Source organism: Suricata suricatta, chromosome 11 (genome assembly GCF_006229205.1).
Source record: "Suricata suricatta isolate VVHF042 chromosome 11, meerkat_22Aug2017_6uvM2_HiC, whole genome shotgun sequence".
Taxonomy (NCBI): Eukaryota; Metazoa; Chordata; class Mammalia; order Carnivora; family Herpestidae; genus Suricata; species Suricata suricatta.
The window spans coordinates 38,318,980-38,345,713 of NC_043710.1; the positions used below are offsets into that span (position 1 = coordinate 38,318,980).

The window sequence follows — 26,734 nt, forward strand, 5'->3', positions numbered from 1 at the left end:
CAGGGGTGGGGGGGAGACAACCATGTGATTTGAAGCATTTGCCAATTTCTGTGGTGTAAATACATCTACTATGGCCAATTTCAAACTACCAACATGGTATCACTGAACTTGGAGTTGGAAGGAGGTGTTGAGCATCAGCTCACACAAGCTGGCTCTCGTATCCCATTGGGTGCACCCCACCCCAAAGATGACCTCCCACACAGAACGAGTGCTGGGCATCAACTCTGCAGGCAGGGCTCACCAACAGCCCTGGTTTGATGAAACCCCGTTTCTTGAAGCAGGTCTGACTCCCAGAGCCCCACTAAAGCAGCGCTGGTCACTTTTAGAACAGGAGACTGGTAACAGAGGTTACATTACATGTGGGTATTGGGATTTTAAGTATCTCTGTCATGTGCCCTTCAAAACTGTCCCTAACAACTAATTCGCTCTTAAAACAGAAAACTACATTATCACTTAATTTAAGGCCTTTTCTTAAACCTTGAATAATGATAAACTTATTCTAGTGACTTTAAACTTATTTATTTTTTATTTTGGGAGAGTGAGCAGGCAAGTGTGGGTGTCCGCAAGCATGTGAGCAGGGGAGGGGCAGAAAGAGAGAGAGGGAGAGAATCCCAAGCAGGTCTCGTGCTGTCAGTGTAGAGCCTGACATGGGGCTCAATCTCAGGAACCGTGAGATCACAACCTGAGCTGAAATCAAGAGTTGGATGCTTAGCGGACTGAGCCACCCAGGCTGGCACCTCCTCCAGTGACTTTTACTAGCAATGTCTAGAAACATATACACTCTCCCAAGGACAGAGAGCCAGGCTGCAGCACCTCCCAAGGGCTCTGAATACGGTGTGGCTAGGTGTCATCTCCATCCTTCCTCTGTAACAGCTTACGGTAGGCCAGCACTACTTTATGAATATCTTGTTTAAGTACCATGTGACTCCAAGAGGCAACCCTACAACCCCAGTTTTCCAGAGGACAGGGACAGGCCGGGGGAGGAAAGGCAGCAGAAGTGGAGTTCAAGTCTGTCTGCCTCCATGCACCGCCAAGTCTAAGGACATGTGGTAGATGCGCTCGCCTAGCATGGTGCCGGCCGTGGCTCTGGGAGGCACCCACACTACAGGGGGCCATGGATATAAAGACCAAAGACTCCTGAACCACAATGGCCACAGGGGGCACCAGAGTAAAACTGTCTCTAGACCACACCCTGTCTGCTCCCTCTGCTCTCCCAGCTGAGAAGGGAGAGAGGACTTGCTAACAGACCAGAGGTGAGCTCTGACCAAACCACATCTATGCAAGTCAAAGGTTGCCCTGGCTAGAAGGAACTGGGGTCACCTTGCCTCATTTACCAGATGGGGAAGTCGGAGCCTAGACAGAGGCACCAGCTGTGAAAGTTACAGAGCAGAGCTGGGCTGGGACATATGGCCTCAGCTTCCCTGTCTGGGCCTCTCCCCTCACCACCCCTCCTGACTGACTCCATTCTGAACGACTCAGTATCAGCAAGAGCCACGTGACTCAGCCAAAGCCAGAGCAGAGAGGTGCAGACCAGACTGTCCACCAGACACGGATGTGTCAACTTGGCTGACTCATCATTGCCCAAGGCACCTGTGATCTTTACGTATGACTTGCCGGGAAGCCACCCAGCCTGCGTGCGTGGCAGAGGCGCGTACCCATCTCTCCCCATGAGCAACTCCTGCACTCAACACACACACAGCCTCCTATGACCTCACTGCTTTCTCAGACGCCAGCACCCCTCCCGGCTTGTGCCCCTGTCTGTCACTCAGTCTTCCTTCACCGAGGGCATGGGGAGTCTCAGGCCTGAGAATTCAGTCTGGAGTTCTAAAGGCAACTCACAGTCTGAGAGAGAAGGGATCCTTTGAAGGTATGCATGTGTGCACATGCGTGCAAGCGGGGAGGGAGGGAAGACACACGCATCTGGGGGGTATTCAGAACTGAAGAAGGCTGTTCTCGATTAGAAACATTCTTGCCATTTCTGCTTCTCCCTCCAAAGGGAGGATTGGACCACCTTTCCTAAGCCAGACCTCCTGTGTGAGGCTGAACCAGAACCTGACTTCTGGAGCCAGTCAGGAGGAGGAGAGGCTCTCGGCTGCAGAGAGACAGAGGCCAGGATGTGGAGCTCATCATGTCCTTAGACATCATACGGCCCAGTGGTTGTTCAAGTATTTACTCTTCCCCTGAGCCCACCAGCAAGTAGTCTGAGCACCTCCAGGGCTCCATGGAAGACAGCCGGCGAAAATACTCTTCTGGTCTAAGCTTTTCAGATCACAGACAGGAAACCTGAGGCTTACACACAGGAGACTTGCCCCGGGTCTCAGAGCAGGCTGGGTCATCTGATAAATGGCCCAATGCTCTCCTCTCGTCCACCAGGAGAACGAAGGGGTTCTGAGCTGCCTTTGCAGCCTTTGGACACTTTGGTAAATGTTAACAGTGACAGTTCCAAAGGGGAACGGGACTGGGAACTGAGTCATAAGACAAATGTACATCAGGCTCATGTGAACATCTGTAAGAACAGAAAATATTTTTACAGGCCTCCACACTTGCCACTAGACATGTTCAAGGCCAGGTGATGAATGGCTGGGTAAGTACCGTGGCAAGCAAAGGAATGATCATAAATGCTCCTCAGCCCCACTGTGGAGCCCTGAGGCAACTCTGGGAAGCAGCAGAGACAGTCAGACAGAGAGACAGACAGATGGGACATGCACTTGCCCCAAGGCAGGGAGGAGCCTGCCGAGCACACTGGCTCAAGAACTGTGGGCCTAGACACCGGGAGGTAAAAGCTGGGCCTCTGTGAGCCTTCTGACTCTGCAGCGCACACCCTTCCTGGCCGTGACACTCACCCTGCAGGGGCAGGTCAGTGACCCCACACAGCGTCCAGGGAGCATGGACTCAAAGTAACGCGTAGGACAGTAGGGAATCAAACTTTTTTTAAGATAGAGAAATTCTTGGGGTGCCTGGATGGCTCAGTTAAGTGTCCGACTTCGCTCAGGATTTAGTGGTCCATGAGTTTGAGCCCTGCATCGGGCTCTGTGCTGACAGCTCAGAGCCCGGAGCCTGCTTCAGATTCTGTGTCTTCTCTCTCTGTCCCTCCCCTGCTTGTGCTCTCTCGCCCTCAAAAATAAACATTAAAAAAAATTTTTTTTAAAGATAGAGGAATCCTTTTGTTATATGCGATCTTATGTAGAAAACCACTGTATAAAAGACAATACTTTGTTCCCTGAGCCCCCTGAGGCCTCCGGACAGCCTGAAAATCACAGAAGTAACAGAGGTGTCAGTCAGACCTGGCTCAAGGCTGGCTCATCATACCTCACTGAGTGAACTTGGGTAACAGTCAAAACCTCATCTGAGCCTGGGGTGTCCGTTTATGAGGTACTCACTGAGCTGTTAGAATTAAATGAGATCATGCACGTCAGGCCCCTCGCACAGTGCCCAGCAAGTGGCAGGCCCTCAATAAATGTCAGCTGACTTTCCTTCAAAACCAGAGGCATGAAGAACACACCAGGTCTCCTCCTGAAGCAGCAGATTCTGCAGTGCCAGGATTTGCAGTCTTGTGGGCCCCAGGGTCACCTGGGAAGGGTCCTGGGGACAGGCAGTGAGTGCCAATGGGCTGGGGCCTCAGAACCAGGAATTCGAGCCAGAGGCCTGGACTCAAATCCCAGATTCATCAAGTTTCACTCTTAGACTCTTGGCAAGTCATTTACTCTCTTTGAGCTTCAACTGTCCTCTTCTGAAAAATGGAGACCCAAAACAATTTTTTTCTGTTCAAGTTTCAGGACTAATGCAGGGCTTGGATCAAACAGATGATAGGAGAATACTTCACAAACTGTGAAGCTCTACACACGTGTATGCCTCATTTCTTGTGCACTGGGCTGAGCGCTTTCTGGCCATGACCACATTTAGCGCTTGCAATAATCCTTTGTGGCAGATAATTATTCTCCTCTTCTGTCAGTGTGGCACAGAGGCTGCATGACTTGCCTGGCATCACAAATAACAGTGGCAGGGCCAGGATTTGCAGCTGACTGTGTGTCCTACTCTGTGCTCCACTGATGGCCTTGCCAGTGAGGAGTTGTCACCCCATGTCAGTCACACCGCTAGAGGAGGAGGTAAGAACAACTCATCTGGTCACCAGAAGGACCCCCAGTGGCAAGTGTGTTCCTCACCTGGAGTCCTTCTCTGACGGCTTCGAGGAGATAGGGGATAATTGAGTAGTTCCACAAGTCGGTGAACCACACCCTCGAGCCATCCACATCGATGGGGCAGGACAGGAAGAGTCGGGGGCCTGGGGACCAGAGGGAAAAGTCAGAGCTTAAACTGGGGGGTTAAGAGAAGCCATGTTCTGAACAACTCCCACAGGAGGGTCCCTGTGATTTTTCTGAATGCCAGCAGAAATGCCAGCTGCCGGGCGGTGAGCACAGAGCAGTACATGCAAGATCCCTAACCCCACCCTGGGATCTCGCTCCCCCAGAAAGTCAGGCAAAAAAGAGAAGCTTTAAAAAGATGTTCATTGCGATGTTATTAATCCTGACCTATGAAACAGAAGTGCTCAAAATATCCAAGACTAGAAAAATTGTTAAGCAAACGGCGGTACACCTGCATTTGCTTATTTTGCAGTCTCTGGAAAGGACTGTAAACAGGGAGAATGCTTGTGGGACAATGGGAAATAAAAGAAAAGAGCATCCTGTGTGCACACTATGCTTGTAACTACACGAAATACGTCTGTCTGGACACGGGTAGAAAACAGAAGCTCAAATTAAGACGATGATGTCAGGATGGGGGAATTATCAGTGGCTTTCTTTTCTCTGAATCCTAAGCTTCAGGAATGTTGATAACGTTTTATTTTTAAGGCAAAGCCAATGTTGCAGGGTGGTTTGCTCCTGTGGGAGCCTCGTTGTGGGGCCTCATGACTGAGCCAGGAGTTTTGGTATCGGCCAGGGCTGTGTGCCCCTCACTGCTGCTGATCAGTCCCAGCGCACTGGGCTGAGAGGGGGTAGAGACACGACACCGGAGGCAGATGACTGCCAGTCTAGGGTCTGCCTTGGGCTGTGACTGTCCCTCTTCCCCTTCTCATCTGTGTGGACAGTACAGAGTCCAGCTGACTAGTGTCTACAAAATACTGTCCTGGCCAAGCCCCTAAGGACAATCATCTGAGGATACCGGAACTCCAGGAGCAGTGCCTCTCCCCCAGCCAAGACATCCACTCACCCCTGCCCAGCCTCCCACCTACCTATGGTGACATCCGAGGAGCTGTGAGCCTCCAGGAAGCGGTTGAGGTGATGCCAGACCTTGGGAATCCAGTCAATGATCTTTACCAGCTCCACATTCCGCACCCGCCCACTGATCTCTGTTTCCATGAGCTTCCGCCTCAGGAACCGGCCAAGGAAGCCCTTCACGGGCTCCGTGTGGTTGGCACAAAGCACCCACCTAGAGGAGAGTCAGCAGTGCTTTTCAATGATGATGACGGATAGAAATGATACTAGCCTCCCCAATCAAAGCTCATTAGATCTAGAGAGTGTCTGTGTTAACAGAACAGGCCTCACTGTGCACCAAACACTGCTCTAATGCTGGACCCATGAACTCCCAGGTCATCACAGCAGCCCCATGACTGCCAGCCCCATTTTACAGACAGATATGCTGAGGCACAGACAGGTTGCAAAACTTGTTTAAGATCAAACAGCTAGTTAATAGAAGGGTTAAGATTAGAATTAGGACAGGCCAGCCCCAGAGTCTGGGCTCTAACCACTGAGCCTGGAAGTCAGGCTCTGTGCCGGCCTCTGGAGCTGCAACCAAGACTAAGACACCATCCCTGTTCCCTAGAAGCATAGAGTCCAGTGGAGGAAGCAGAGAAGCAAATAGAGGAATGAAACAGAATGAAACCCAGAGAAGTAGGGGAGGCATCCCAGAGGAGGGGATGTCTGAGACCAGAAGGGGCTGGGATGCGGGCCACCGACCACACTGCAGCATCTGCACAGGCCCATGGGGTGTTTGGGAACTGCCACAGATTCAGAGCAACAGTGTAATTCAGTATTTAGACTTGACCAGCCCACCTAAGGAGTTTCATTCCATTCTGGAGCCAATGGGGAGCCACCAAAGGACTTTAAACATGAGAGCTTTATGGTCAGATTTGAATTGTAGAAAGCTTATTTGGCTGCCACTGGAACAAGAGATGGTCTGCAGGGAGCCAAGTGGCAGGCAGGCTCACTGGCCACAAAATGATTATAGGGGTGTGCTGGGAGATGGGGAGGTGCAGGGGTGTGTGGGAGATGGGGAGGTACAGCAGCATGCTGGGGGAGGTGCAGGCATATGCTGGGAGATGGGGCAGTGCCAGGGACGGGAAGAGGAAGTGTGGACAAGACAGGACAGCCTGAATACAGAGGTGGCCAGGATCTTGGGCCTGGGGGAGTCAACATTTCTGATGGTTACAATTCAGGTCCACTTTCCATAGATCTCCCTCTGGGATGCGTGTAGAGTGGCCCATGTAAGGGAGCCAGGGCCCCCTCCCCCATGGAGTGGCTTCTCAGCTGCATGTTAGGGCCCAGGCAGGAGAGGGGCTGGTGCAGTTAGCCAAGGTTCAGCGGTGCAGGGCACAGGCCAGCAGCAGCACAACCTCGTGTGACTAAACTGGACAGCCCCTCCCATATCCCTGTGGTGACAGCTCCCTGGTACGGCACTGGGGCAGAGGGACTCAAAGCGAACTCATAGCCCATACACCCAGTGACAAGGGGACAGTCAGAAGCAAGAGCTTCCATTGCTCATGTTCACTAGGGATGGAGAGACACGTTGCAGGGGACGCACAGGGGACAGAAGCCCAGAGCCGCCCCCCTGACACTGCCACCCCAGGACAGGGAGTCAGGGAGACCTGGGCTCCTGTCTCCGCTCTGCCACAGACCGGCTGTGTGACCTGACACGAGTCAATTCTCTAAGCCCCGGGATCCCCATTAGCAACATAAATTTAACTAGTGAGGCTGCCGTGAGAATGAAATGAGTGAGGCCGGGGAAGATGCCCGGCACGACGCCCAGCCCAGTGCAGGCCCCCCAAAAGCAGTCCCTTACCTGAAGTTGTGGTGAAGCTGCAGGTTGGGGGTAGAAGAGGTAGCCTGGTTCATGGTGCCAATTATGTAAGGGCTGTGGGGGACAGGAAGGAAAAGAAAGCTCTGTGACTCGAAGCCAAGCCAGAGCAGGTACTCACAGAGGCCCATGTTGTCTGAGTGTCCAAGCAGGTGGCTGTTTGCCTCCCCCAGCACCCCCACACCAATCCCCACGCGAGCACCGAGGCCATGCGGCACACATCACATGGCCTCTGGCTTCTTGGGGGCCAGGAGGCCTGGAGCCAGCCTTTACCATTTATGGTCCTTGCAGTTGAGCAGCCCATTGAAGATCTCGCCCAGGGAGCTGACATGGTGCAGGTTGTCCAGGATGATGACGAGGGGCATGTCCGCAGCGTTGTTCTCACTGGTGCACTGGTCAGCAAGGTTGGACAGGTACTGGCGCAGCTCCTGTGGAGGCCAGGGAAAGAATAAGTGGGCAAATGCGCCCCAGAAGGATGCACATGCTCAGAGCCTTCACTCTGTCCAGGTCAACGCAGGTTGACCTTCAGGAGGCCATGCGGTGAACAAGTGTTGGTGCCCATCTAGCGCACAGCATCTGGCTGGGGCTCATGAGATGCGGGGTGAGCAGGGTCCAGCCTAGGTCCAGCCTCCTGGAATTCACTAGGTAACAGAAAACCTTCTGCCTAGGGCAAGAGCACAGCACCGTGGGGTGCCCAGGCATGATTTCATGTCCCTGTTCTGACACTTCTCTAGAAGTATTGTCATTCTTCTTGATATTGCTTATCAGGCCCACCCTTTAGTAAGCTCACATCTGCCTGAGAGCTGTTTACACAGAAGCCCTTGATGAATCAATACAGCAAAGGAGCCATCCCCCCACACAGGCAAGCACTGCTGACTGGTGCGCCACCACAGGCAGAAAATGAACATTGCAGGGGCAGTGGGTCTACATGCATGGGAAGCCCTGGGAAGTCTGGTGGAAAGGGGCAGCTCTGGATGGAACTGTGGAGAAGACACGGGGGATTGGCTTGAGCTGGAGCTGGTATGCAGCCCAGCATGGTTGGGGTTAGGGATGTGTGTCAGGGGAGGAGGGGTGGGAGGGAAGAGGAGGAGGAGGAGGAGGAGAAGGAGGAGGAAGTGACTGAGCTGGCACAACTTCCTGGCCCATCCAACCTACTGAAAGCAATCATCTGGGAATGAGGTCTAGGAATCTACATCTCTGCGCACGCCAGGTGATTCAAGGCAGAAGCGTCATTTCCCAATCACCTCTGACTCAGGGCCAGCCAGAGCGAACCATCCATCACCTCCCACTGCGCCGAACAGTCAATGAGTTTGAGAAAGCATTTCCCAACCCTCGCCTGGGCCTAGGTCCAAACATCTCCACCGGTCCCCATGGCGCAGGCTTGAGCCTATTTGCTGGCTCTGGAGTCTAGGACTCTGACATGAGCCCTAGTCCACTGGCTCTGCACCATCCGAGGGGTCTGAGGCACATGGCCACCTGCCTCAAGCCTCAGGTTCGCAACAACCTCTCCCTCGAGGATAGTGTTGTAAGGAAGTCAGTTTGCTGGTCCTGGCAAGCAGTGTGTGATGTGCGCTGTTGTCATTATTAATGTTATCACTGTTCCTCAAGAGGTTTCATTCGGGGGAAACAATAGCACTGAGAAGGCACATGACAAGTTCTTGGTAAACTAAAATAGATGCAGCGGGGGCGATCCCACTGACCTACGAACACTGAGCTTCATGCGCAGCTCAGAGCCGGCGAGGGAGGAATGAGCCAGCCGGCCTCACAGACATCGCTTTTCACCGAAACTGTGAATCAAAGCCTTCCTTCCGGCTCCCCCATCCCGACTTCCTGCTCCAGGTTTCTTCCACAACCACCAAGGGAGAACACAGAGGAAACACTGCTTTCCCATCAGGGTGCCGGTGGCATCAACAGTTCTTTTTGTTTTTTTCTTTTTTTTAATGTTTATTTAGTTTTGAGAGACACAGGATACAAGTGGGAGAGGGGCACAGAGAGAGGGGGGCATACAGAGTCAGAAGCAGGCTCCAGGCTCCTGTCAGCAAAGAGCCCGACATGAGGCTTGAACCCATGAACCATGAGATCATGACCTGAGCCGAAGTTGGACACCTAACCGACGGAGCCACCCAGGCGCCCCGCATCAACAGTTCTGAAAGGGCCAAACAGCAACCCCTGGCTGAGCAGCAGTCTCCGAATGACCCCCTCACCTTGCTGGACTTGTGGTCCACGTTGAAGGTGGCAATGATGCCATCTGTCAGCTCGCGTCCCTCCCGAAGCACCAGGTACTCGGACAGCCGGTTGGCCAGGTAGGTTTTCCCGGTGCCGCTGGGGCCAGAGAGGATGATCCGCCGGTGCTCCACCAGCAGGGAGACGTAGCGCTGCAGGATGGGCTTGGGGATGAGGGATTCGAACACCAGCGAGTCCAGGCTGTTCTCCGCGAGCCCTGTGTTGGAAGGACAGAAGAGTCTGAAGCCCCGTGGAAGCTCTGGACTTGCCACCTGGGACAGCCTATCTCTTTCCACGGCGGCCTCTCATCTGAGACCGCTGCCCGCCCAGGTACCTGGTAGGCTGAGCACAAGCAGCCACTGCCCCCTGATCACGAGCACCACCTGCTCCAGCCCCTGGCTTGGTTGACTTGCCCAGATGCAGACTCAGCTTCAACACCTGGGCCCTTGGGCCCCGTCAGTCCTCTCAGAATTCCTCAGACTCTGGGCTCTGCTCTGTCTGGATTTACCGTGCTGCTGGGGTTTGCCCAAACCAAACCTGAGTCTCCCGTGTCTGCCAGGACCCCGGGACTGCCCTGTCACCCTGTTTGCTCCCGCGTGCCACGTGCCACTGCTGCCCACACTCACATATGCCACAAAGGTAGCAATGCTTTCATGTTTGAAACAAAGAAATGCAATTTGATTCAGGGATATGATGACTGGCAGGCAAAGGCTAAGGTGCTAACTGCTGAGACTTCTGAGTCTCAATGTCCAGAGGAAATGTATCCTTCCCCTCTCCCACTGGGGACATCTCTACTGATCAGGACTGGAGGCCTTTTAAGAGTCATTTTTTTGATATTATTATCAAAAGAAGATCTATACAAGGTTACCTGTCTAAAACCTAAGGTAATTCTGTTAGACCTCACCTCATGAAAACCAGTATATGTATGTAAAAAAAAAAGAAGAGCATTTATTCTTTTTTATTTTATTTTTTTAAAGATTTTATTTTTAAACAATCTCTACACTCAGTGTGGGACTTGAACTCACAACCTGTGACAAGAGTCACACGCTCTACTGACTGAGCCAGGCAGGTGCCCCACACTTATTGGATTTTATAATCGCATCTTCCTTCCATTTTTTCTTCACCGCAAACCCCTCAAATGCATTTATATGCTTGTTTCTAATCCTCCCCTAACCGAGACCAGTCCCTAAATGCAGGGGACTATTCCAGAATGACCAAGATGGAGGTTCCTAAATGACTTACCTTCTGAGTATAGGCCTGAAACTTTCCTGGTACTGAGCTCAGTGTAGTCTACACTGGCTCAAACTTGATGTAAAGTGCAGAGTGCAGGGTCTCTAGTCTAAACTTTATAATCAGAGAGAAAAAAACCCCATGAAAACAACTATCTCTACATATCAGCTGCTCTTTCAGTCTTTTGCCCTAAACCCTCTGGAAGTGACTGTTCTGCAGATGAACTCACTTCAGGGCATGCCCAGTCATCCTCTGCCTCCGGTACCCCTTCCGTGGACCGCCCACAGCCCACGGACCTCTCGGCGCAAACCCTTGCATGGTTTATAATGCCTTGAAGCCATAAGTTTCAAGCACTGCCAGAAAACAGGCAAAGTGTCACTTGAAAATAAACCTGAGCTGGTAAAATAAGCCTGGGTGCCTCAGCTGGTTGAGCATCTGACTCTTGATTTTGGCTCGGGTCATGATCCCAGAGTTGTAGGATCAGGCCCCCCATAGGGCTCTGCTCTAAGCATGGAGCCTGCTTGAGATTCTCTCCTCTCCTCTCTCTCTCTCTCCCCCCCTCTCTCTTCCTCTCCTCTGTTCGTGCTCTCTCTCTAAGAAATAGAAAAGTAAATAAGTAAACAGATAATAAATAAACTGGAGCCGATCCCTCGAGATGCTGAGCAGTGGCGGACCAGGCTCCGTGGTGGGGTGGCATGTCCCACTGCAGCAGACCACCCTGTCACTGTTTGTGCAGAGGTCTGGTCTCTGCAGTGGATCACTTCTTTCAGCTGTCGCCTACGAGTGACAGTGCTGTGCTCACCAGCGTGGACGGAATGCAGCTTGAACCAGCGATATAGGAGAAAGCGTTGGTTTGGTGGGCCTGGTGCGCCCCCCCCCGCCCCTTACAGTAGGACTCTTCTTTCTGATGGAGAGTTTGTTCAAGGTGGTTCAAGGAGAGCTGACCCAGAACCTTCGGCCACCAAGGGGTGGGATTGGGGCCAGGCTGGGCCAAACCATCTCCCTAGTCATAATGACTGGTTCAGTGATGGCCATTTGACCCTGGTGGGCCAGAATTGCCTCTAAGAATCTTCTGTCATACATTTCCAGAGGACATTCTTCTTCTTGGTGGATCCCAAGCCAGAAGGATGCATCAGGGCTACCAGGACCATTTCAGCAGTCACATGCAGAGAACTGAGCTGATACGCAAGGCTGAGGTGGGGCTGGGCTGATGGCATCGTTGGGATACCTGGATCCCACAGTGTTTGAAATGTATTCCTGGACTTTCCAGGTGCATTACCTTCTTCGCTAAAGCTAGTTTGGGGTAGGTTTCTGCCACTTGCAGCCTGAGGCTACATTTGTGCAATTTTGCTTGCTGGCCAGATAAGAAGGTTGTGTGTGAGGCTCAAAGAGTAGTAACATGTAGCTTGCCACTGTCAGGGCAAGTGTATAGATCTTTGCTGATAAGGACCAGTGAGGTGCTTCTGGAAAACCTTCCAACCAGGAAACAAAGCTTGTATTAAAAAACCCCAAAAGTGTACTGTTGAAACTACAGTCAAGGGGCACCTGGGTGGCTTAGTCGGTTAAGCATCCGACTTCAGCTCAGGTCATGATCTCACAGTTTGTGGGTTGGAGCCCTGCATCGGGCTCTGTGCTGCCAATTCAGAGCCTGGAGTCTGTTTTGGATTCTGTGTCTCCCTCTTTCTCTGCCCCTCCCCTGCTCGCACTGTCTCTCTAGGTCTCAAAAATAAATAAACATTAAAAAAAAAAAAAAAACTACAGTCAAGAGCTGTGCCTTCCAGGGAATTTAAAAATGGGACAACCTGAAAGTTGAGCCTCATGTAGTTTTTATTAATCCATTCTTTAGGGGATTCATAAAATACAGGGAAAAGGGGGTTTGCACTCAAATATATTTGTGTCAGACTGGATTAAACAACCTTTTTAATGGCAGGGGTTAGCGTATTAAATGACAGAGTTAGTGCAGCAGCACACTCTTATTTTCCTTCCCCTAAACCCAAATGGGTATAATAATGTAGTACTCTAGATTTATTTGGCCGTGACACTGTTTTTCCCTTCACAAGATACTTTGCGGGCCTAGAGTTCCAAGGAATACGCTTTGGCCTGGGGCTTAACCCGGGAGATGAGGCAATTGGAAGCACCAGCAGGATTGTGTGTGGGCAAGAGCTTTAGAAATTTCATCAGGGTGCTCCGAGCGACGGCTCTCGAGCAGACTGTGGCTCCCATCCATAGAATGGGACCACGTCCAAGGCTGGCTGGCAGGAGTGATCCTTTGGTATTGGTGGAGCCCCATGTCAGCAGGGTTATTAAGATTCCATCATCTCAGAGTCAGAAGGCTTTTGTTATATAATTTCATCAACAGACTAAAATTGTTTGTTTCCAGGGGTGGTTGAAAAAGCCAAAAACCGTTCAACTTGCTTGGGTAAGAATGACTGCGGTTCCGGGGCAGGAGGGGAGCCGGGAGAGACCAACCCACACACACATGCACAAACAAAATTGTGGCCATGGTTTCCAACCGTGTTTTGCCAAGTCACAAAACAAAAACTGCAATTCCTGAAAACTCGGACCTCCGCACTTGGCCGAATTACCTTTCACAGTAACGGAGATGGTCGTGTTCTCGCCGACCAGGTAGCCACAGGGAAGGAGCTCGGGAGTCTCCGAGGTATTGCTGCGCTTGATTTCCCCGATGCTATAGCCCAGAACGCTATCCGAATTCAGCCCCAGCTGACTCACGGGGTCGACGTGAATGATGTATTCCTGGGAAGAATAAAACCAAGATGTGGCTAGAAATCTGCCCATGACTCATGTTTTCCTTGGGTGATTTATGATCATCTTCTTTCTCATTTGACGCCTGGGTTGAAACTGGGCTGCAGAACGAGGTAAGAAGAGCTAACTTTCTATGGGGATGCTGCCTGAGTATCACAAGCCTCTTAAAGTACAGATTTATTTGGTTAGTGATGTGGGGGGAGCCCTAACATGGTCGTGAACGTTTAGTCTGGATGAACCAAGCAAGGAAAACTTAGGCTGTTTTGTGTAAGTTCAGCTGAAGTCCTTAAGAATCCAGGGCTTGTGAACAGTGCTGGAAAATTCACGAGAAAGTGACAAGAAATCTCTCCACCGGCCCCTCCCCTTGGCTCAGAGCAAAGACTACACTGATGACAAACAAAAGAAGCCCCTGGGCTACAAGAGAAAAACAGCTCCTGATCTTTAAACAGGAAAATTTGGGTTTAATCTGGAAGGTGTTCCCTCTGAGGTGAGTGACCAAAAGGTTTCAGGTCAGTGAACATGGACCGAGTTCATGTGGGCTAGGTGGTGACCGGACAATGACCGACGTGAAATACCGAGGATAGGCCTCTCTGCCTTTAATGATCTCATTTCCTCACTTCTGACATCCCACAGTCTCTTCAGCCTAAACATTGTCTTTTTAATCCAAGGATGTCCTGAATGCCCATCAGCAGAATTATGGGTCCAGGCAGCAGGACTGGTCTGCCCTCTGCCATTCACATCTCTTGCCCAGTCATATTTCCACACCCTGCCAAGATGGGGAATGATCTCTGGTCAGAATCCGGAACACCCTGTGCGTGAAGCCACCCGAATCCAGATGCTAGAAGGAGACTGGAGTGTACTAGTTAAGTTAGGTTTTGAAGTCAGACCAGCTCAACTAGACCAACATGGCTGACTTCTAGGTCCATGACCTTGGGCAAGTGACATGATCGGAGCCTCACTTTCCTCATCTTTAAGTGGGAAACTAATAGGACCTTCCTCACAGGCCTGAAAATAAATTGGGGTAACGTTAGCATGATCTCTGGCACCAAAAGTGTAAGTTACCATTATTACTCAGGGGATATGATTAATGAACACTTATGTCACTTCAGGGCAATAGAAAAAATACATATGAAAAGCTTCTTCCAAAACCTCCTTGTAATTGAATGTTCACCTCAGTACTCATTAGTTACTTCTCCTGTGACAAATACCCACCCACTCCAGTGATGATTAGAACGACTACAAAAATAGCTATGCCAACATCTTTGACTCTGGCCATTGATCAGATGGTAATGTTCCTTGAAGCACAAATCACAGACTCTGAAGTGTTGGCAAGGATGCTGGGCAAGTCAGGTCAAATCCTCCCGAAATGAAGAAAGGAAATTTAATGTTTAAGCTCTGGCCACAGGGCACTCACGCCAAAGTGTATTCAACAGGACGTGATTCCAAGGTGAAGGGAGAATTTGAACCTAAGAAGTTCACCATGAGAGGCTCACGTAATTGATTAAGGCCAAGGAAATGACCCTCACTGGCTGGCCAACCATTGCCAAGGGTAGCCAAGAACAGTCTGGCCAATCATCAGTCTGCACTTACCGTTTTCCTGTTTCTCAAGTGCCAGGGCACATGTCCCAGCGACAGAAGGATGGGGTGGGGGGCAAGCCCAAGAAGTGGCCACATTCAGGACTCAAACCGCCCCTTCCCTCCCTGAGCCCAGGCACCCACTTTAGGCAGACTACTGTAGCCATCTTGGTAGACACTTACTTTGAAGAGTCGTCTAACCACCCCATCGAGCACATCCCACTTCGTCTTGCCACTAACTCCAATGCAGCCAATAAGAAAGAGGTGTGGTCTGGAATCCTAAGGGCAAGGAAATGTATGCAGGTGAAAAACAGGTGAATCTTTTTTGACAGAGTTTAGCAAGGACTCAGATGGCCTTAGAACTCCACCAATGGTTTGACAGGGGAATAAAAGTCCTGTTTGTTTTAACACCAGATACAACTTATATCGAATGCAATAATCTTAAAATCTTTCCCCGTTCCACTGCAAAAATAGTAATCCGGGTTCAGGAAAAGAGGATCTCCTCTCTGGAACCTAGAACCTTCTACCAAAGGTATACATTGTATAGGTGTGAGATCACATCCCTTGCTTGGAACGCTTTCCCCTCTATCTGCCATCTCTCCCTTTCCAAACCTTCCTTGCAAACTCACCTCTTCCAGGAAGCCTTCAGTGATTAACCTACCAGGCTCAGAGCACACATTGCTTCAGTGGTTCTGTATGTAACTTATATACTAATATATTCTATACTTATTTCTTTTTAGATATTTATATCTAATTTTCTCCTTGCTAGAGCTTAAACTCCCTTAGGATAGAGTATGTTCAATATTTTTCTTCTTTTTAAAGACCGTTTATTGCTTTTCTGCTAATTAAAACATACTCATTTCAGGAAACAAAATTCTTGGAAGCTTGCAAAAAAAAAAACTCCTTTTCTATTTTTTTTTTTAATTTGTGCACACAGGGTTCTGCAGTGTCAGGGCTAACTAATCACAATGATAACAGAAAAACTAAGAGAACATTCCATTTTGTTAGATTTTAGAATCTTAGAACTGACATGCTCGTAAGGATGCAGAAATATGAGGGTGGCTGCAGGGAACGGGGGACAGTGGCATATGTGGCAGTTAAGCAAAATAAGCAGAGAAAGAGCACCAGTCTCACAGTGAGAAGATCTAGCCTCACCAGCCACCTTGGAATCTGAGGTAAGTGACGCTCAGGCCTTGGGTGCTCGCTTGTAAAACTGAGGTGACACCATCTGGTCAACCACCTTCATCTGGATGCTGTGGTGACCCAGTTTTTAAAAGGGACTCAAACTGTTTGTGTGTAGGACCACTGGAAGGATGCAAATCCACAGGTATTGCCTGAACTGTTTTACAAGAATCTACCAAGAATGGATTTTCCTGATAGTCCTATCACTAGTTAAGCTCTGAAAAATGGAGCTCTTTCTTTACACGTGTTGGATTTTTTTAGGCTAGATGACGGGAACATTGCTGGCAGCCCCAAACTCTGGGCCTACCCCTTCTGCAGGACTAGAAGGCCATCCACACAGTGGAATCCTCTGGCAAAGAAAGTATGGCTGCAGATACTTCGGTTGGTGGGCGCTGCGGGCTCCCTAGCACTCCAAGACTACAAATAGCATGTTGGCGAGAATGCTAAGAACCAACCAACAAAAAAAATCAAAGAGGACTTGAAATATTGACTTGTGAAGTGTCTCTCCACTTACATGAGATGGTCATTTGGATTTAATCAATGGCTAAAAATCAACTTTGTCCACCCCCCACCCCTACCCCTAAATAGTCCCTAGTGCGGGTGTGGCCTCCTCAGACTCTGGAAAAGAACAAAAACTACTCAGAAAACAGACTCCTTAGCCTTGGGGAGTCAGGACGTCCCGCGGGCTTCATTCTTAGCCATGTGTGTCACCTGGCCACCTCAGTGTCCCAGTTGTCTGCAGTCTCTGAGCACCGGGCACAACTCGTGTTCTTGGGCCAGCTGGGTTTGGTCAGCTTGCTTCTGGGCCTTCTGTGCTGCTCATTGTGCTTAGCTGCCCCTGAAGCGCGTTAGGAACACATGACCTCAGAAAAGCCATTTCTGACTGACGTTGGCATTTAGTTGGTTCCATGGAAATGCAGCAGGGGACTATTTTTAGTACTCCTTATTAGACTTTCCAAACACGAGAGGGAGGGAAGGGCTGTTTGTTCACTCTAACTGTGTCACGATGCTGCCGGGATTCTGGTTAGAGAAGGAAGGGGTTAGTAGTACTTCCGGATCACCTTAGATGCTGAGGTGATGCGGTGAGATGATGACATCGCTAAGCTAGGTAGTTCTACCTGGGGAGGGGACAAGCAGAGCAGGGAAAGGGATCCAACTAACCTCCTTCCACTTCATTTCCTCCTGAAAGCTGACAACTATCTTAACATGCCTGCCTCCTTCCTTCCGAGCCGAGCATTCACCAGTGTCATCCAGCAACATGTCTGCGAATGGAAAACATCAACAGCCTTAGGCACATGGGGACAGCAAAGCCAGCTTCCCGACACCCCCGCTGCCTGTCGGCACGGCAGCGGGACAAACCAGGTGTCGGGGGGCGGGGGCGGGGGGCGGGCGGAATGGAGAATGCAACCACAGAAACCAATGGTGGACCAACCAAGGAACCAGCAGGCTGACGATGTACCTTGCCAAATGCAAGTGCGAGGCAGAGGCTCAACCAAAATGACAGCAACGCAGCATCATGGATAAGAAATCAAAGCGTCAGCCTCAATATGCTTACAAAGAAAACCTAGATCATGTTGGCTAACTACTGTGCCAGCCTGGAATCCATCCTGATGGTGGGAGGACCGTAGACCAAGCCACTGCCCCAAGTGGGACTTGCTACCATGGGGTTTCTACGCAGCAGTCAGCTTGCCGGTCACAGCCTCTTCAAATGGATCAAACAGAACTCAGCATGGTGGACGAGAGGGTCCAAGCACACGGCTTGGAGAATTCGGGGCACTGGAGCAAAGCATGACAGCAGTCTAACGGCTGGGCTCATGTTGGTAGCAGACGCACACCCAGACATACACACGCACCCCAAGTGCACACACGCCTGTTGCCTCTCCATTTGATTGATCTGTCCATCTGCTTATCTCGGGGCTCTTGCTTGGAGAGTGGAGTGCCAGCTGCAGGCCCTGACCTGCCCCCAGCCCCGTGATGCCACTCACCCAGGCTGGTTGACTCGGTGAGGTTTAAGCTGTGCTGGGAGAGGCCCATGGACTGCCTCGGGGAGGCGGACAGGGACACCTGGGAGGGTGCCCGGCTGCACCCGCTGCCTTGAGACTCCGACTTCAGCCGGTCGTTCTCAGCTTTCAGCTTCTCTATTTCACTCTGCGAAGAGTAAGGGAGAGGCTCACTTACTAGGTGGAGGGAACGTGGACAAGCCTTTTCTGGAGGAGGGACTGGAAAGTTCCCTGCAGGAATCAAGGGGGTTTCCCAGGCGAGGCCCAGGCAGTCATACCGCCTGAGAGGTTCGGCTGTGCTTGCTGTCTGCCTATATGTGAGGCCCGTCTGGCAGGGCAAGGGCCGTCCTTTTGGAGAGACGGCCTCTGAAAAGAACTCAGAAATGTTTCCCAGAGTCTGCTTCCCGAGTCCGAAGTGAAAAAGAGACAGGTGTCGTTCCCGCAGGACTCAGAGGTGTCATGAGCTGCTCGCAGCACGTGGCATCCCTAAACACAGTTGGCCGAGGAGTTCTTTTACAGAGTCTCTTGTGGAACCAATGTTCTATGGAACCTTCTTTGGGAAATGCTGTTCTCCCATGGGCTCTTCCATTTTTATGATTACTTAGAAAAAATCTACTATGTGCAAAGCACTGCTGCTAGAGCCAGAGAAAGTGATGCAAAAAAAGGGGGAAAAAAAAGCCAGAAACCCCAAATGCCTTCCCATCCATGGTGCAAGTGAGGGGCTGTAAGAACAAATCTACAAGAATTCAGACAAGGGCACTAATGCTTCTAGATGCAGGACCTGGGGAAACTTTGCAAGTTAAGAGGCTAAACTTTGAGGGACAGGTCCAATTCAGATGTGCAGAAAGGGATCCTTATGGAAGGAACTAGATGAAACAGAAATTCCTGGGCATCCAGAAAGAGCAGGGGGCTCCCTCTGGCAGGTGAGTAGAGTCTAGAAAGTGGAACTGCGAATAGGTGGGTGGGAGATTAAGAGTAAAAAGGGGGGCACCTGAGTAGCTCAGTCGATTGAGCAACTGACTCTTGGTCTTGGCTCAGGTCACAATCTCACAGTTTGTGAGTTCGAGCCCATGTCAGGCTCTGGGCTGGCAGTGCGGAGCCTGCTTGGGATCTTCTCTCTTCCTCTCACTCTCTACCCCTCCCCAGCTCGCTCTCTCTCAGAAATAAATAAATAAACTGGCAAGTGGCAATGGCAGAGCCACTGCAAGTTACACAGAAGGGAGAGGCATGGTTCCTCCTATACTTTGAAAAGACTCATCTTTGGGCAACATCGGGAGGGCCTGAAAAAAGGAGGAGCTTGCTGCTTTGGAAAAGAGGATAGAGAGAGAAAGAGGCTAGGAAAGCAGAGGGCTGCAATGGTATGCAGCCCTAGCCTGGCAGAGAGCAGCCTCCTGTCACTCCCAGAGAGCCTCGGGCTCAGCCCGCCCTCCTGGGCTCACCTGCATCCTGTTCATGGCCTCCCGGAGCTGGTCGAGCTGGTGTGCAGAGCTGAGGGCTTCTAGGCGGATGTCTGTCAGCTTCATCTCCTTGTCTCTCAGCTCATTTCGGAGCTGCATGACCGTCTCTGCTTCACTATCCATGCACTCTGAAATTCTAGGGAAGGGGGAAGGTGTTACTGATGAGAGCAGCCCTGAGTTCATCTCCGTCCAGTCCTCCACCGACTGCTGGTCCACATCCATCAGCAGGTCTGTGCAGCAGTGACCCTGCCTCACCAGCTGCCCAGTGCTTCCTGGAGGCAACAGTATCAAAGCACCTGAGACTCACAGATTGGATTATTCCTCCGCAAACTTTTTTTGCAGAGCTCTGGCAATCAGAATGGCTTTGGTGTGCCTTTCAGCAAAATTCCAATACCCTGGGATAAACAGGAGCTGGGAAAGGGAGGAGTAACCTTTGGGGCTTGACAGCACCCCCTACCCCAAAGTGTACACAGCTGGGCCCCTTTGATGACACCACGTGATCCTGGAGATCTAAACCCACTCAGAGAAGGAAGGTCAGCTGTCTGCTTTAAAGATTAGACACTCTAAGGTCAGAAAGCTAAGGAGTGATTTTTATTTGCCCAAAAGTGAAAGTAACCTAAAGATTCCCATGGAGGGAGTTAGTCTATTTTTGGTCACGTTCTAAAACTCAGTCTTTTGAAAGTGTCTTGAGAGAACAACATTCCTTCCTTCCCCTACCCAATCCCACCACTTAATAAACTCTTGGTGAAGAAGAGAAACATCTTGGGGAATCAGCAGACAAGGTGATGGGACACAGAAGTCAGTTTTAGGTGAAAATTGAGCAATAGCGTGGCCTAGTGTCATCCTTTCCACTCGCTGGCAGGATCAGGGGACCCCATGGAGTCCCTCTGTCTTTAAAGGTGGTCCTTCTAGGCTGGTTGCCTACTTAATTAGTTAGGGTCCCTGTTCAGATACCTGGCAAGGCAGCTCTACGTGGAAGATCATAAGTCATGATGAATTGCCATGTTAGAAAAGGTGGCTCTATGGGAAAAAAAAAAAAAAGGTATGCTGATTTCAAAGACCATTGGTTCTAGGGTGAGGGGTGATTCAGAATAAGCTTTGGCATTTCTTGGACTGAAGGCTGGAAAAAAAAAAAAAAAAGACATGTTCTTAAAGTTACAAAGCTGAAGTTGATTATCCCTGAAAGACGATGAACACGTGGTCTCTGCAGAAATAACTGTGCAGCCCGCTCTCCAAGACCAAATCCTGGATTTGAGGCCAAAAAAAGCCTGACCTGTAAAACTGGTTGAGGGCGTGGAAGTGCTCATTGCCAGGGGGGAACCATTTATAACTGTTGATAGAAGTATAATTGTATTTGGGGGGCAGAAAGGACTAGAAGAAAAATTTAACACCTGAGGAGCCAAATCGTTTTGTTATTATTTTCTTGACCTGTACCTAATGGTTTTCATTTGAGGGATGCAGAGAGAGGAAAACCACCTCCGATTTTTAAAAGTTGTTAGTAGCCAAGGGCGTTTCTTGGCTTCAAAATCTTCTAAAAAGTCTGACTCCTGAAATTATGATCATTCCCAGTCTATACCTACGAGAAACTGACATCAACAGATCTGGGACTAAGAGGGCTAGAAAATGTGTCTAGAATTCAGATCCTGCCCCACCCCTAACCCTCAACCCTCTCTGTGCTTTGACTAGCCTACAGTTTGTAAGGTTTAACTAAACGGTCATGCCTTCCCAATTTGCAAGTTTTGCAGTGGGAGCTTGCAAATACTAGTTTCTTCTTGAGAGAAGAGTTTGGTCTCCTGGTTTAAATGGAGTGCAAAGTCTGAACAAAATTCCATTGTGACACTCCAGGCTTTGCTAAACCACGCCCTGCACAGACTTCGAAGCCTCCGATTCATTGCAGAGAACAGTTGGCCTTGACTCACACCATCAGTCTGGTGCGTCTGGCACCCCCAGGCAAGGCGCTTTGCCCCAGTCTCCTTCACACGATCTCTACATTTTCCCCAGAAAGGTTTCTCAGAAAGACAGACGAGACTTCTTCAGCACCCACCTCCATGGGATGTGTCACACGAGCTACCTGGCCAGTGACTTTACAAAGATGAGCAAATGAAGATAAAGTTTGTGTTGAGAGTAAGTGCACCGAGAGTACTGTGACCCCCCCTCCCCCCCAAATAGTCCAGTTCTCAGAAACACACAACTGCAAGGTGACATGAGAGGGATGTCCTACTCAACACAGAGATGTTGTTGAAAATTAAGGGTTTTTAAGATTTTATTTTCAAGCAATCTCTACACCCAACAACGTGGGGCTCAAAGCCCGAGGAGCAAGAGCCCCAGGGAAGTACTCTTTTCCCTTGATTCCCTACATGCTAGACCTTTGTTTTGTCTCCGATAATTTGGTTGCACTCAACAGGTTACCCGCTGTTTGGCTGGCTACTCCAGGACCAGGGTTCTCTGTGTCATTTCTGGTGTCTGGTCACACTGATCAACACGTAATAGGTGCTGAGCAAATGCATATGGAATACACAAACGACTGTGCCAGGCATGTGAGGCATATTTTTTAATTTACTGCATCCAATACTAACTCTATGAAGAGGTATTGCATGATCTCCTTTTAAAAAGGGGGAGACTTAGTCCTAGAGATATTAATATGCCTGTTAACAATGATAGAATCTTGGGCGCCTGAGTGGCTCAGTAGGTTAAGTGCTCAGCTCTTGGTTCTGACTCAGGTCATGATCTCACAGTTCGTGAGTTGGAGTGCTGCCTTGGGTTCTCTGTTGTCAGCACAGAGATAGTTCTGGATCCTCTGTCCCCATCTCTCTCTGCCCCTCCCCTGCTCATGATCTCTCTCTCTCAAAAATAAATAAATATTAGCAAAGAAACCCAACAATAGTAAGCCTCCTCCCTCTCTCAAATGACAAAATCCGGATCAAGTCTCATGGGCCTACTTAACTCGAGAGCCCATGCTCCTGAATTACTTCCAGCAGGCACCCAGTGAACACTCACCCACTTCATGGACTACTTCCTGAAGCAGCCTGATGTAGACTTTCCCCTACTCAGACCCTAACATGATACTCCCATCGTCCCGCGATCTCGGCCCAAAGGCAGGACTGGTGGCATACCTAATTTTAAATGCCTCCAGTGTGGGAAACACTGCCTTCCCACATTACCATTCCTTTCGCCCATGGGGTAGGAACTTTTCTGAGCCCCCCATCCCACCGTCCACTTCTCTGCCTCGGGTTTCTTCTTTGAACTTCCTCTCACATCTAGATTTGCACATTCTTACAAACCCTTCAAGGTTGGAAAGAAGCATTTGCTCTCTGCCCACCCTTTGGAAAACCAGACCAAAAACAAACATCTCCAGTGTGTATGGATGCTGTGGAATGTCAGAGAAGGTCAGCAGTGCCCAGAGTCTGCCCCGCCCGGTCCCTACGGGAAAAGTGGTTTGGAGGGAGCATTCTCGCAGTGGCCGCTGGGAGTGCTACACAGCCCAGTGCATTACTGTCTTCCTCCTCCTCCCAGCAGCACTTGACCTGGCTACAACCCTCTCCCAGCAGTTTCTTCTCTCTGCTCCTGGTTTCCTCCCACCCCCTCCCATCTCGCTGGCTGCTCTCCTTTCTCTTCAGAGCACACAGAGTTCAGTCCTAGGCCCTCTGGCTCTTCTCCATCTCCATTCAACCCCGCGGAGAACCCTCTAGATTCCAGCTTTCAATATCACCTATGAGCCCATGTCTCCCAGATCTATGCCTCCAGGAGTCCCAGGCTGGCTGGCATGGCCACATGGAGGCCTTCTGGGCAGCTCTGACGTAACCTGGCCAAACCAGAGCTCCTGACGCCCCCACCCCGCATCTGCACCTCCTGCCCATTTCAAGAAACAACGCCTCCACGTACCCAGGTACTCAAGTTGCAAATCTAGGAATATTCAAGGATTATTCTTCTCTTTCCCTCATAATCCACATCACCATGTGCTGTCAACTTTCTTCCTGCACACCTTAAATATATCTAGACTCACCACTGCTGTATGTTACCATTTGTCTCACCTACAATTTGAATGTTGCAAATCCAATAGTACCTACCTCCATGCAGCTTATACTGTAGATTTTTGTGCGATGGTGGGGAATACAAAGAACACATAACTTGGGGAGATCTACATGTCAGGTGGTGTTATGTGCCATGATAAAAAATAAAACAGGGCAAGGGGGGCAATAGGGGGTTCTGAGAGTCACAGGGGGTGTTATTTTATGCAGGGTGCACAGACAAGGCATTACTGAGAAGGCAACATTGAACAGAGATCGAAAGGAAGAGAATATCTAGAGGAAGAGTGTACCAGGAAGAGGACAAAGAAAGGGTCAAGGCCTGGGGGGCAGGTGTCTGTGATTGGAGTGCTCAGAGGACAGGAACCAGGCCAGAGTGGGGTGGATGGGGAGGAAAGTGCTATTGGCCTCTTATGTGGTTGCTTTTCCTTATCTGCAGAAAGGAGACTCATCTTTGTGAAACATAAATTCAGACGATCTTATATTCCTGCTTAAAACTCTCCAGTGGCTGGGATGCCTGGCTAGCTCAGTCAGTAGAGTAAGCAGCTCTTGAAGCTGGGGTCATGAGTTTGACCCCCACATTGGGTGTAGAGATTACTTAAATAAACTTAAAAAAAAAAAAACCCACACCTCTCCAATGGCTGATAACCCATCACACATAGGAGATGCAAATTTACTTTGACTTCAAAGCTTCCCGTGCTCTGGCCCTGCCTATTTCCTTGGCTTGCTTCCTTGCCGCTTCCCTACTTCCTATCATGCAGCCACACTGGTCACATGCTGGGCATCCCTTCTTCCCAGACACACAAACTTTGTCTCCACCTGGGGCTCCTTGGGCTATCTGGGGTAAGACTACCCTGCTCTCCACAGCCTATTTCCTTTCCCTCCTGGGTGCAGAGATTTCATTTCTCCCCTCGTGGCTGGGATGGCCCCTTTCTGTGGGGAGAGGACATGGGTCTCCAGGCCTGGCCCATAAAACTCTCCAAGAGAAAGCCCTGCACTCTCTCCTCTCCTCTGCCCCACCTGCTGGCTGGACACAGAGCCCTCAGCAGAGGACTCTCGTGGGATGGCTGGCCCACAAGATGGAAGGAGCCTTCCACTCAAGCTGCCTGAATGATGAGGAATATCTGTGCTGGGTTCACAGTGAACAGAGACAAATGGTCATACGTAAAGCCACTGAGCATTGGGACTCCATTTGTTACAGCAACTAGTGTTACTGACCAGAACTAACCAGTGGTCCTTCTGGTCGTGAAGGTCTCAGCTGCAATGTCACCTCCGTTCCCGACCATCTCTTATGTACAGTTGCTGCCAAGTACTCCATATCCCAACACCCTCCCTATTGTAATTCCTAGCATTAACCTATCCCTGAGCTCACTGTTTTCTAATTTATTCAGATTTACTTGTTTGATGCCTGCCTTTCACCCCGGTATATGAGAATTGAACTTTATGCATGTTGTACGCCGTTGTAACTGGTGCCTGGCATGGAGCTGGACTCAGAAGTGAAATGAGCTACACTGGGTGGTGTCCCCACTGGTTCCTAATCCTCAGGGCCGGGACTCTAATTAATATCATCTTAGGTCTCTGCAGAACATCTAGAATAGTGCCCTATCCACATGGGTTGTTAACATATAATGTTTAAATCCACAAACAAAGAATGGGTGAGAAGTTCCTTTTTCTCCTGTTCAGAGACACCGAAGTGCTTGTGTGTTACAGGCAACTGGCCTCTTACTAACCTCTGAGGCACCTTGCAGGTCATATAGGACTCCCGCTCTTGGGTATCTGCCTAATTCTTTACACAAGAACACGGGCCTAGGGCAGGGATTACAGGGACAAACTGTGGGTCTATCCTCAGCGTCTTCTCCGTTCTCCTCCCCAGGTTTCTACCCTCACCCATAATGAAGTGCATGTTCTAGTGGCTTCCCACTTACCAGGTGCTCCTCAAGAGAAGAAGAGCTGCTAATCTAATGAAGTAAAATGGAGACTCCCCCCCCCCCCCCCCTGCAACACAGCCATGCTTCCTGGGTGGGTAGAACTGCTGAAAAGTGGAGGCCTTATGCTGTTTCCTGTCTTCCACTTTCTGTCGTCCATAGTGACCACGTGGTTGGTGTGCTGCAAAGACCTGGCTGGCCCCCTGTCCACACGGCCTGCACCCATCTGGTAAGCTGGCCTTCGGACACTCATGTAGGCTGCTGTCTTCAGCAGGAAGGCCGGATGGCTAAGTGGACATCGGGGCAGCTCCACACCCCTGGCTTCCTGAGGCTGAAGGAGAAGGGGAAGGAGGCCCTTCATGCACAGTATCTGACTGGGCCCTCACAAATAGCCAGGAAAGTAGATGTAATTAATCTTCTTTTCACCAATGAGGAAACTGAGGTGTCTACAATGCCCCACTCCCTTGTCCCTCCCTAGCTCAGTGGCTCTTTGGACCCCAGCCGCAGTGGCTCTCTTCTCCTGGGCACTGACTCATCTTACTAACACCTGAGCTCCAATTCTTCCACTCTTGGCCCAGTATACCATGGTCTCTAAGGGAATGCTGTCCTATGGGGCAAGGGTAATCTTTCTCACTGCAGCAGGGAGCTGACACCTGGGTCCCGACTTGTCCATGCCAAGCCATTCCTGATGCAATCCTGCCTGCAGCGTCTGGCCTTCTGTTAGTAGATGGGGCACACGACTGTCTCCCTATACCTCTGATGGAGCAATGATCAGTGGGTGCTCAGTGGAGATCATGGGAGGTTGGCTGGGCAAGGGAAGATGACTCTTCCCTTCTACCTACGTAGTTGCCAAAGGAATAGCGGAGAAGCCAATGTCACGTGAGCAAACACCTATCTCACTTAAGAGAACCAGCTGTGCTCCCAAGGAGCTCTGTACAAAGTGACTCATCTAAAATTTGCTAGGAGGGGCGCCTGGGTGGCTCAGTCGGTTAAGCCTCCGACTTCGGCTCAGGTCAGATCTCACGTTTGTGGGTTCGAGCCCCGCATCAGGCTCTGTGCTGACAGCTAGCTCAGAGCTTGGAGCTGCTTCTGGTTCTGTGACTCCTTCTCTCTCTGCCCCTCCCCCTCTCATGCTCTGTCTCTCTCTGTATCAAAACTAAACAAAACATTAAAATAAATAAATAAATAAAATTTGCTAGGGGATCGCTCAGCTATCAAAAAGAATGAAATCTTGCCATTTGTAATGATGTGGATGGAGCTAGAATGTGTTATGCTAAGTGAAATGA

The 26,734-nt window shown here is 50.2% G+C and overlaps 1 protein-coding gene across 2 annotated transcripts in view; it reads right to left on the reverse strand.

The window, feature by feature from the left end:
* NAV2 (neuron navigator 2) overlaps nt 1–26,734 on the reverse strand; it is a 373,160-nt gene that overhangs the window by 6,691 nt on the left and 339,735 nt on the right. For both annotated transcript variants that reach the window (XM_029956497.1, XM_029956496.1), the window contains 10 exons: nt 19,481–19,634; nt 18,027–18,189; nt 17,203–17,303; nt 15,043–15,138; nt 13,107–13,275; nt 9,273–9,508; nt 7,342–7,496; nt 7,054–7,125; nt 5,228–5,424; nt 4,164–4,282 (listed from right to left, as the gene is read on the reverse strand). In XM_029956497.1, coding sequence (XP_029812357.1) covers nt 4,164–4,282; nt 5,228–5,424; nt 7,054–7,125; nt 7,342–7,496; nt 9,273–9,508; nt 13,107–13,275; nt 15,043–15,138; nt 17,203–17,303; nt 18,027–18,189; nt 19,481–19,634 — 1,462 coding nt within the window. The remainder of the gene's footprint in view (nt 1–4,163; nt 4,283–5,227; nt 5,425–7,053; nt 7,126–7,341; nt 7,497–9,272; nt 9,509–13,106; nt 13,276–15,042; nt 15,139–17,202; nt 17,304–18,026; nt 18,190–19,480; nt 19,635–26,734) is intronic.